This window comes from Aythya ferina, assembly GCF_964211825.1.
Source record: "Aythya ferina genome assembly, chromosome: 14".
In the NCBI taxonomy this organism is placed as follows: Eukaryota; Metazoa; Chordata; class Aves; order Anseriformes; family Anatidae; genus Aythya; species Aythya ferina.
This window is the reverse complement of record NC_140312.1, coordinates 3,867,472-3,879,830: the sequence shown is the minus strand read 5'-3', so window position 1 is coordinate 3,879,830 and position 12,359 is coordinate 3,867,472. Positions and strand designations below refer to the sequence as shown.

The following is a 12,359-nucleotide window of genomic DNA, read 5'->3' as shown; positions in this document are numbered from 1 at the left end:
TATCAGAGGTAGACTCCCCTGGATGAGGACGTTCCTCTTCAATCTTTGATGAGAATTGCTTTTGAAATAGTTATTTTTTCATTAACTAACCAAGTCAGGTGACTGGTCTTACTTTTGCCATTTCACTTAACTTTTTAATCAGACTGTATCCCTCTGACCTGAAACAGTCCTTTTCTGAAGAAGTATGGGTGGTTTTGAACAGATGTAGAGATATGACAGACTTCATTTAGAACATAATCAACAGATAATAATACGGTACTCAGAGAAATTGCAGTGAATGACAAGTACCATTAGCCTTTTCAAAACATCAAAATCAGACATTTTTAACTCCACATGAACAACAGTGTCAGGAGGAGCAGGAAATGACTGATTTGGATTTTTTTTTATTATGTTCTAGTTTTAAAAATTATATTGTAACATTCCCAAGTGTTATCCAGATTTTTCTCTGATCACTGTCTCTATAGGAAATAAAATACTGTGTTATCTGAAGCAGATTGGCACTCTTGTGCCCTTGGTTGCATCCTTCATCTCCCTCCCTGAGGCTTGCCAGCACTCAGGCTGTGAGGATGAGGCCCCAGCATCCCTCATATATGATTTGTGGTTTTCATTACTGTAAAGATTAGTCTGCTTTATGAAACTCCTACTTTTCAGACTTTTCTAATGTGGTGGTTAATCAGAATACACAGGAAGTGTTGGGTTATAGTCACTGCCTGGGTACAAAACCTGTCTTTTGCATTGCTGCCCAGAGAACTGAGCTGGGTTTCCTCTTGGCTCTGCCAGCCCTCACAAAGCCATGCCTGGGGGTGAGGACTTTCATCCTTCTCAAAAGCTCATCTCAGCACTCCTTGTGCAGTATCTCAGATGCCCCCAAATGTGTGAACTACAGGCAGTTGATGCAGCACTGGCATATACACCGATACCATGTGCATACACTTGTAAATCTAGTTTTCTGTCAGATTTTACCCTTTCCTGTGACTCATAACTCAGTATTTTATACACAGGTAGGGCATTTCTGCTTGCATCATCAAAGCTGTCTGTGCAAGCCTGGGTCAGGAGATGTTTGCCTGGCAGTGTCCTTCTAATCTCAGTTTTTACTAAAGATACAGCCAACAAACTGCTTGCAAAGGGAAAGACACTGACCTCAGGAGAATCACTGGGTGCTGTGTTCTCATCATCAAATGGAGTAAGATTTCTATGCTGACAGTGAGCATCAAGGAAGCCAGAAAAAAAAAAAAAAAAAAAAAAATTGTATAAGAGATCTAGTCAGAAGTCACACCACTTGCAGTGATCCTTGATGGAGTTTGCCAGCTGGGAGTATGCCATTTATATCTGCACCTTCCTGGTTGCTAACTAATTTCCTTAAAAAAAGCAGAAAAGGAAAATTAATCAGAGCTAATGCATACTAGTTGTTCAGATGATGTGGAAATGGTGATGAGAATTACCTAAAATGTGCTGGCTAAGAGATAAGCTTCTGAACTTTCTAAACAGTGTATAAATAGGGAATATTATTACAGCTTAGCAAAGTTTTCACCCTGTTTCTTTTCAATCTGCTGGGCTAATTAAGTGTCTGCATTACCTGGGGCAGTTACACATTTCATTTCCAGCATACATCTATTTTTAGATCTATCTATATTTGTTGCTTTTCATGATTCCTGCAGTTATTTCTTTGCCAAAGTGTTTGGTCATCTATTCTCTCAGTGAACAGGCAAGTTTTCTACGTGCTGAAACATATCTTGGCAGGGTGAAGATTAAAGCACAGAAATGATTAGAGAGGAGTGCTTTGAATCCACACAGTGCAATCTGTCTTTCATTTACATTTCAGACTCTAATTCACACTGTATTTGATAACATTCACTCTACAAACCCTATCTTCACATAATACTTAGGTATTAGATTTAGATGTAAATGTACAATCATTTTCTGCCTGACCTTGAAGACACCTTAAATCTTACTGTCCTAATCTGGCCTTTCGATGGATGTCTTGAGGTCAAGGTTACCTCTGCGGGCAGGTTCCTGCCCTACCAGAAAAAAAGATGTGCTTGTGATTATATTAGATCCCCTTTAAATGAAGGAGGAAAAGGGAAACCTTTTCCAGATTTCAAAATTTTGGGCAGATAGGCTGTAAACACGTTTCCCCTCACACAAGACGTCACCACAAAAATACAGGCTATTGTCCAGCTCCTCTCACCAGCCCATTCTCCCAAACACCTATCAGAACTGGCAGCTTCCCATTTCTGCAAGAATGCTCCATCTCTGAAGCACTTTTGTGCTACCTGTAACTACCAAATTTGTTTGTATTGGGTGAAACAGCTCTTCCATGCTGCAAGAGAGCTGCCTTGGGACAGAATTCCTGTTCTCAGAAGGAGGCCAGGGCTGGGGAACCCTGGAACAGGAACTCTGTTTCCTCCATCACTTCCTTAATGGGCTAATGTGAATCCAAGTTTTGTTGGCAAATCCTTGTGCATGAAACTGGGAAGCAAACTTGATGCTGGTGATTTCCCTAGTCTGAAGAACCCTAAAAGTGGCTGCTGTACAAATAAACACTTATGCATTTAAAAAGGTAGTGTAACAACATCATATTGTGACCTGGGAAAAAATAAAAGCCATAAAAAAATAATCAAACCAACTTTGTTAAAAAAGCATTTATTACCAAGAACATCTCAATTCTAAAGAACAACAACAACAACAACAAAAAATACATACAAAGAAATTTATTCACCTCTAAGCATAACACCATCTTTTAGCCACTGCTGTGCTGCCCAACTAATATTTGCACAGTGCTTTGAGATCTTTGCCCAACAAGGAAGGCCAATATGTTGCTATGTGTAAATGTAAGAATTAATAATTTAGAAAATATAAGAGTACAAAGCCAGGTTACTCTTATCATTTCATCAAAGTCAGGTTTAACTATCCTCTCTTTTGGCTGTTTGCTTAATTAGATAAGCTGCTGAATTTAATTAACTCATCAAACCTAATTTGAAAAGATCTCTCAAGTCAGTAAGAGCTTGTCTTATGCTTATTATTTCTATTTGTTGCATTGAGTCTTTAATATCACCATTTTGTCAGGATATTAATGGTAGCCTTAATTGTGTTCTAATTTACTGCATTTACTCAGATGGTGGCATTTTCCTCATTTTTAAGTGTCAGCATGTGAAAATCAATCACAATTTAAGGCAGTAAAATTACTCTTCCAGTCAGCTATCAAGTCAGCTATGTACCATCTCTTTTCCCACAAGTGTAATTTGGGTTTGCAAGGTGAAATTATTTCATAGGAAATCATGTTGAGTTTCTGAGGTCCTATTTCCTGGAGAAGAGTTATGACAGAAATTACCCTCTGGATACTCTTTTGGGACAGTTTTGTCAAATTGTTAGGTAATACATTTGAAACTGAAATTGATGTTACAACCATATCATTTATTTGAACACATCTGGGTGTGATGTTACAGTTAGATGTAGCAATCTATTTCTCAAAAGTTATTAAAGAAAGTTATTAGTAAAGGATCTAAATAGTAAAATTTGATATAAATTCAAACCCAGTAGGAAGATCTTGTGATATTTCTAGAAGATAGCCATGTAAAAAGAAGAGGTTGTATGATTGATTAAAATAAAAATTCCTTTATATATTATTTGTTTATTTTTATTTATTTGTGTTAATTTGTTATTTATTCCAGAGAGGGTTTTTTTTTTTTTTTTTTTGTAATGCAAAATATGCTGCTGATAGGACCATTGCTGATTAATTGTGGAGAATTTCATATATGTATTTCATATATATTTGCAAAAGGTTAGCTGTATGTTGGCTGAAATCAAGTGCTTTCTTACTATTCCAGGCAGCAGGTTTTGCAAAAGTAACCCTTCTCACAGTTGCTTGCTCTGGCTTTTTCTGTTGGGTTGTTTGAGGCATGCTCTTAAGTGCAGAGCTGAATATCTTGTGTTTCTCTCTTTTCCCTTAGAATGACTATAGGAAGCTATCTATGCAATGCAAGGACTTCGTAGTGGGGGTGCTGGACCTCTGCAGAGACACTGAAGAAGTAGAGGCAATCCTGAATGGAGATGTGAACATACATCTGTGCCCTGATCACCATCGACCAAGTCTGAGCAGAATTAAACTGGCTATTAAATACGAGGTCAAAAAGGTAAGCTATTTATTTGATTGTCTGCTAGATATGTATTCACATTTAAATTATGATTCTTTGAAGTCACCTGGAAAATAATAATTGAAAGATGGATTTCAGTGGAACCAGAACTGTCCCTCAGGTTTTAGCATTTTATGGCATGATTTGCTCACATACTTTTATGTGCAGAGGGATATTTGCAAAGGACATGTTATAGAAGGTGCAACATTTCTGTTAATATGATAGACATGGATATACAGATGAGGTCTGAGAAGTCTTCAGCAGTGATCAGAGTGTGTTTCTGTAGCAGACTGTGAGGGTATTCCTTCACTGCAACTTACAGGGAGATGAGCAATGAACCTACCAGATGCTGTGGCAGCTTTAGCCTAAAATTATAAAAGCAAAGGATATAAATCAGCTGCTTACTGGTCCCAGACTATCTGTCTTTCCTTCAAACTAGATCTCTGTTTAGACTGGGGATGACTTTATAGCCTGATTGAAGTTAGCAGACCAAGTCTCTGGTTGCCTCAGTCTTCTCTCAAATGCTCCCTGATCACTTTGCTTTGATCCACAGCTCCGGTTAGTTACTCTCCAAAAGCACTTGCAACCATCAAAAATGTTCCCTTTTCTGTAATGTTACAGAACTAACATATACAAAAAGTACCAATTTCTTCATAGTCAAGACCCTTTATAGCAGTCCACAGGAAAGTGGAATTTGAATTAAATATATATGTATATATAACTTGATTTTTGATCAGAGTTGGATTAAAACCTTAAAAAAAAATAACCTGATGAACTCATATTATTTATTTTTTGGAAACTTATTAAAGCAGATAAAGATTGCTTAAAAGTGATAGTTTCACAACTTCCACTCCCCCAAAACTCCCATCCATATTCTAAGTGTGCAGATTTCCATAAAATCTAGTAAATAGAAGGGACATACATATTGTAAATTTTTGGAGAAAAAAAAAATACTTCTAGAAGTTTTATAAAAAATAATAATAATAATAATTTTATGCAATTATGTTCTGTGAGTGGAAAATTTGATTCTGGCAAATCCTGGGACTGCATGGTCCCAATTAATTGCTTCTTCAACATGCATTGATGAGAACTGGGCTCCTGCAACAGATCTGGAAGAGTGTTCCAAATTTGTGTGCTAACATCTGCTCTCTCTTCCCCCTTGCAAACCCATCACCTGCTCCAGTTTGCCTCTTGACTTTGTTACTGTGCTGGCCAGAGAAGGTCTTTTCCTATTATGAAAGCCATTAGTTAGAGAATCTTAAAACTTATTTCAAATGAATTGCTTTCACGCAAGACCTCAGGGTAAGGAGTGAGATATTTCCTCTTAGGGTGTTGTCTGTCTGCATCGTTCCATCACTAAAACTGAGCATAACATCTCAGGCTGTGCTTTGTAAGATGCTTTTCAACAAGCTGGGTCAAATTCAGCTATTGAAGGTATTGCTTTGGTAACAGGGGACCAAACTTATTCTGATGCTCATGAACTCGTCTAAAAGACACAGCACATCATCAAGGAGCAGCCCCCAGTGACCCACGGTCCAACAGTTACCACAAAGCTGGTCAGAACATCAAGCCCTTTCAATGTATGAAGTTTTCTTTACCATTTTCCTTGTTTATTCTTCTAAATATTTGTCATACTTTATACACCAAGATCATTAGCCAGGGCTGAATTCTACAGTGCTGCTTTGAGCACATTTGTCCTAAGAGCCGGTTTCAAAGGAACATTTCCTCCATTTCTGGTATTTTATATTAGTGTATCATTTCTTAACGCATGGCCACTAATCTAAAGCATCTGTGGTAGGTCATAGGCAGTTGGTCTCTTTATGTATAAATAACTTCCCATGCCCAGGAAAGCTGATTATCCTTTCTGGATCAGAAACTTGTTGTTCACAGATAATAACTGTTAAACTAATTACAAAACATAAACATGAGCATTAGTCAATCTCATGGTGACTCTCAGCTTAGCACTTTTCAGAATAGTCATTTCAACAGGCAGTATATGTCTGTGTAAGATGAGAGTTTAACTGCTAACTCGAAAATAAGATAGTTTCATTTGTGGGAGGCAGAGATACAGATGAATATTCAGATAAATGGCTTTGGTTATTGGCAGTGACTTATGATAATAGACTGATATTTATTACACATACTTGCTGAACAAAGAAATTGTGTTATGGTAACACAGAAATGATTTCCTGAAGAGGCAATAGAATTCAGATACAAATTTTGTAACCATCGGAGAGGCGTTTAGGCTTAAGTATACAAAACCTGTGCTGTAAAATCTATTTCATTTTATGAAAAATCATATAATAGAGAAGGGTGAGATGGAGAGTGAATTATAATACAAATTTACTAAATTCTTGGACTGATGCTGTAAATTTCAAGTCACATTTCCTAAGCTAATGCAATGACTCACAGGCATCATCTGACCCTCCAAGTGTGAAATGCAGACAGAGGTGCTCTGGGTGACTTCCACCTACAGCACGCAGACCCCCAGACCTCATCAACTTGTCTGACAGCACTGCCTGCCCTGGCCAAGTCTGGGTGCTGAGACAAGGCTGTATGCAACTCACCCAGAAACAGCCCCAGAGAAGTCTGATTGAGGGGAAAAAAAAAAAAAAAAGTTGTTCAATGTTATGTGGTGAGGTTTATTATTAAGTTAATCTCTGGATTAAATATTTGCATTTTCAAATGAAATTTTAAGATTATTTTTTTTTAATTTATCTCTACCACTAGCTTCTTATTTCACAGTCTTATTAGTACTGTAAGTGCCTGTGGTAAGCTTCATTTGATGAAAATTTGCAGAGAACTATTTATATTGAAAATTGTTATTTAACACTTTTTATCACACTTTCATATCCAGAGTCTGTGAAAAGTGTCAAGGGCTCCCATCCTCAGGCAGGATAGCAAATTGCATCTGTGGAACTTCATCAGGCCTTTGCATAAACTTTGAAAATCTTCCCTGTTCATTTAGATTTCTTGAAGTCTCTTACTTCATCACACTTCATAGAATCATAGAATATCCTGAGTTGGAAGGGACCCTTAAGGATCATCAAGTCCAACTCTCGACACCGCACAGGTCTACCCAAAAGTTCAGACCATGTGCCTAAGTTCACAGTCCAATCTCTTCTTAAATTCAGACAGGCTCGGTGCAGTGACCACTTCCCTGAGGAGCCTGTTCCAGTGTGCAACCACCCTCTCTGTGAAGAACCCCCTCCTGACGTCCAGCCTAAATTTCCCCTGCCTCAGCTTAACCCCGTTCCCGCGGGTCCTGTCACTAGTGTTAATGGAGAAAAGGTCTCCTGCCGCTTGACAACCCCTTACGAGGAAGTTGTAGATTGCGATGAGGTCTCCCCTCAGCCTCCTCTTCTCCAGGCTGAACAGGCCCAGTGACCTCAGCCGTTCCTCGTACGTCTTCCCCTCCAGGCCTTTCACCATCTTCGTAGCCCTTCTCTGGACACTTTCCAACAGTTTCATGTCCTTAATGCAGTGCAGCCACAACTTCCACAGTGTCTAAGACTGGTATTTTTATTTAACTTCAGCAGCTGGCCTACCAGCTTCTCCCATACCCTGACCAGCTCAGCAGAGTTGTCCTCCCCCTCAAAGGCCCCACAGTGTTGAGTTTGGGAAGAGGTAGAGGAGGCATACCCTTGAAACGGAGAGCCATTGCTTTCCATTTCATGGATTTAATTCAGCTCTTTCACCTTCTGGCTTTTATTTCCTTTATACCCTTATCAAAACTTTAGGAATGCAATTAATTTACATGCAATATAAATTATTGGTGCTAATTTTGGTCCCATCACAATATCTCCTTCATCTGAAATTCAGCGATCGTGTTCCTGAGTAAGTCACAGTTGGCTGGAGGTACAGGCTGCTCTTCTCCTGCATGCACAGCAGCATAACAGGGAGCTTGCCCATCAACCTCATGGTTGCTCTTAGCTAAGAACACAGTGCTTCTCAGGCCTCTGTTTTTGAAGGGCAAATCCCTGCTTGAAAATACCCAGTTCCAAGGGCAACCTGGCTTTGAACTGAATAGGAGGTCAGAGCTGCTTAGCCATCACACCCTGATGGTGCAGGAAATATCTTGAATGCTAAGAGGACAGAAGCCTCCTTACCTCCTCCGTCCAGTAAACCTGAAGCTGGAAACTTCAACACTCAACTCATTCAAGAAAGCATCAGAAGCTCCAGACATTGGAGCTCTGTCCGTTTCTCCTTTTTCTTTCCTTTTTTTTTTTTTTTTTTTTTTTTTTTCTGACAAACAACCTCCTAGCATATATGGCACACTGGCTAGAAAGCAAGTTTAACTCTGTAACATAATTGAAATACTTTATATTGAAGGTCACTGAAGAATTAAGAGACTCTGCTTGTACATATTTCACAGCAAGGAAAAAGCCAAAACTACAGTAGCTTAAAAGCCGTCTTTAAAAACCATATTACTCTAATTCTATACTTGAAAGAACTAAATCATTTTGTACCCCAGGATTCTTGGAAAACTGCGCTCAAATGTCCTCTGTTCAAGTTTTTCAGAGTTATTGCTCCCTTCAAATTAGGTATCTTAATGAGTCATGATTCCTTGAAAATTATTACAATCAGAACAGTTTGTCAGGAGTGAGGTAAACAATTTGCAAACATTTGGGCATGTATTAAATTCTGGATGCTTTTCAAGAAATGGACTTTTAGCCCATGTTCTGGAACTGTTGTAAATTTACTGTTGTCACCCCCGGTATTATTTAATTATGCTTTGCATGTGCATACCCCAGTCAAGGACAGATTTCTTTCTCCTCCAGCTGTGCAGGGCTGCTGGCAAAGGGAGGAGAAAGGCTGGGTGCCGAACAAGCAGCAGAGCCCTTTGTGTTGCTGCTGTGCACACGAGTCCTTTGGGCTGCCATGGCTCCCAGCCCTCTGCTACGCTGCATGAGAGCAAACCCTGTGGAGGAGTCCAGCAGCTACTCATGGAAATGGCAAAATTAAAAAGTAGCATTAAGGTGAAACAGTAATTATTTAGATTGGCTGTTTCAGATGGATTATAACCAAAAGTTTGAGATGCTAAATTTGAGTTCTGGTTTCAATGAAAGAAAATAAAATTACTCTCAACAACCAAGCCTGTTTCTCTTCTACACTTTTTCATGTGGGCTATACAAGATCCAGATTAGCCCCAAACTAAGTGAATTCCAGCAGAATTTTGATACCTTAAAAGTTCATCTGCCCTGAAGCACCGGGCCATTCCCCATCTCCATAGCTGGTTAGCAATAGGCTCATAAGATCTGAGAGATCATAAGATCTGATTTTTTTTTTTTATTGAAACAATTGAAGAATTCCAGGTACTGGAAATGTAAAGTTTCCCTTGTGTGTGAATTCATTTCTAATTAAGCCAGGGTGTGATTTTTGCTAGTGAGAAGTATAGATATAGAAGCTGGGATAGCACTCTCTTGGACTCTTCCCTCAGACCACCAATAGTGTAGAAACATGGTTTATGGATGGACCCCAACAAAACCATTTTACTAGTGTACATCAGCTTTACAGAGCACTCCGTGCTTTCTGTTCTCATTTTTGTCCATGTTGCTATGCTCCTTTCTTGTCATCCTTTAATAATGGCAGGGGGCTTCCATGTTGACATTTACCTTTATGTCTAAAGCTGTTGTTTCTCTGTAGGAGGTGACATTCATTCTCTTCTTCCCCAAAGTCAGACTCATTGTTGCTGTATTCTTTTAAATGCAAATGTTGAGTGCCCATCTCTATTTTCTCAGCAGCTCTGTTCATATTTATCACAAAGCCAGAGCACCTCTTTCTTTCACGAGTTTTAAATTAATTAACAGTAAGACACACAAATTGGGTTTAAAAAAAAATTAATAAGAGTTAAACAGAACACCAGATGGCTGTTTAAATCCTATTTAATGGAGAGCTGGAACAGGAACTTTTCTCATAAATGTATTATTAATAATTAACATATGGAGGATGCTCCAAACAGAATACTCATGGCTGCATTAGATTATAATTTTTTCACTGCCTTGGTCACGCGACTCAGGTTCTCAAGGACATGAGCAGTCCTAGCTATTGTACACTGCTGCAACAACCTGTGCTCCCCGTTCGCTTGCTCAGAGAATGCGGTTTCACCTTGCACAATGTCTTGTACACAAACTGCCTTCCAGGGTGCTCCTCCCCATTGAGTGGGGCACCAGCTGCAGTATTTCCATGCTGCAGGGAAGCCTCAGGTTAGTCTGCGGAATGGGCAAAAGAGGCAGCCCTTGCTCCTGTTGAAGGGCCAGGTCTTCCTCTCAAAGCGTGTGATACCAGCCACTTCCCCAAGCACAGGCTGGAGCAGAGCTCAGCTAGCAAGAGGGACTGGGAAAGCTCAGTGTTTGCAAGAAGGACACAAGGAAATATGTTGGAGAATGGATGGCAGAGGAAGCGTGGGGCCAACAAAAAGTACTGCAGCTCCTCTCTTCAGAGAGCAGTGAGCATATCTGTGCCATGCACCATCGTGGGCGAGCTCTGAGTGCTCTTAGTTTGCAGTTATTCTGCAAATTCCTGCAAGGCTGTGCCCTGGGGAGCATGCTGCAGGGCAGAGGTGGAGAGGGCACACCACCCACAGCCTCACTCACAGCCTGTGTGCTCTTCTTAACACCAATGGAAAATGGCATTTCAGTAACCCAAATGAAGAGTTTCACCTCCACAGCTTTCAGAGCTGTCTAGGTCACAGAAAATGTCTCTTGTGGCTGTTTGTCCCTCTTTGGAACAGGATGAAAGTTAGGAGTTTCCCATGGGATGAGCACTGATTTTCTGTACTCCTATGGCTGTAAAGTGCACAGATGAAAGCTTGAAGCAGGACAGGGCTCTGTTTTACCATCCAAAAGTGAGGTCTCAAGGAGAACTCCCTGAGAAAAAAAGCTTTCAGAAATTGTTTTTTTTGTTTTTGTTTTCTGCAATTCCTCGTCTATTTTTTTCAACTCTTTAGTTTCAGGAATGTTTAACTGAGGTCATTCTTTAATAGTTGGGACTGTGGTGGGGAATGAAAAGTGCCTCTTGCCTCCATCACTGGAGCCAGCTGATATTGTATAAATGTCATTAGTTTCTACATGAACAGTCATGTGTTTAATAGTTTCTATGTGACTAGGGTAAACACTCAGGTCATTGTGGACTCTTAAGTTTATCCATGTAACTACTCTTTTTATATTTTTATTTGTGTATTAATTATTTTTTTTAGAGATAGGAAAGGGAAGAAGTTATCTCCCTCACAGAAGCAGTTTCTATGTCTGAGTATTTCATTAGCAAGGTTCCTTCCTCCCACTAAAATTCATGGCTCTGATGATTTTCTTTTGCCCAGATGTTTTAATTTCTTTTCTATTCCAAGATGAATCTCATTTTGTTATTTCCTGCCCATACATACATCCTCTCAAGACTTGAATGAATCATTTCTCCATCCTGAGTGGTGTTTGCAATATTCCCAATTTACTGTAATATGCAGACTTAATTACTTTCATTTGCAAAGTGTCACAGGGTCTTAGATGTTCGTCAAGACATTGACAAGAGAGCAGAGGAATACATCGAATCTTTTGCATGTATCTCCATCGTAGACAAAAGGACTTAAAAATATCTTTATTAATATTAAAAACCTCTTAGAAAAGAACAATTTACATTGTCTGCTATAAACCTGACCTTAGGTGCCCCCAATTTGGGCTTCATCTATCTCCCCATAGGCAGTAGGCATGTAAATGTGTATTTGGGATGGAAAATCAGATGGGGATGGATACCAACCCTCAAGAAAAGAATAAGATTCAATATTTCAAATTGAAGAAATTTTCCTAAGTGGTGTTTAAATTTGGATGTTTCCATGGGTAGTTACCTAAGCTGCATCTATCCTATTCTTGTCATACACCTGTAGATGGCTACAATTAATAATTTTGGGGGGACTGTCTACCTCCTAGTGAGGAGTCTTATCTTACAAGCAAGTCTTGTAGCCTTGGGAGTGGAGTTCTCTACCGCGAAGGCATACTCTGAGTATGAACACCAGCCCAGCCTTTCTTCATCACGCAGTCAAGGAAAAGAAGTTGGCACACTTGCTGGGGAGAGGAAGAGGCAAGGAACTTGTTTTTTGGTAGCTTTTTATTGTGGCATACTTTCAGATGAATAATTAAATAATAAGGATTTCCAAGGGGATTTGATTCTGCAGAGATATGAAAAACCTGGAGGCTGGGATTGCTAATTCATTTGCTTGTTTTCAGATAAATAATT

At 39.4% G+C, this 12,359-nt stretch overlaps 1 protein-coding gene across 3 annotated transcripts in view; it reads left to right on the top strand.

Moving 5' to 3' along the window:
• The window catches only part of TRPC7 (transient receptor potential cation channel subfamily C member 7), a 70,484-nt gene that overhangs the window by 21,698 nt on the left and 36,427 nt on the right, over positions 1-12,359 (top strand). For all 3 annotated transcript variants that reach the window (XM_084535222.1, XM_084535221.1, XM_084535220.1), the window contains exon 3: positions 3,951-4,133. In XM_084535222.1, coding sequence (XP_084391348.1) covers positions 3,951-4,133 — 183 coding nt within the window. The remainder of the gene's footprint in view (positions 1-3,950; positions 4,134-12,359) is intronic.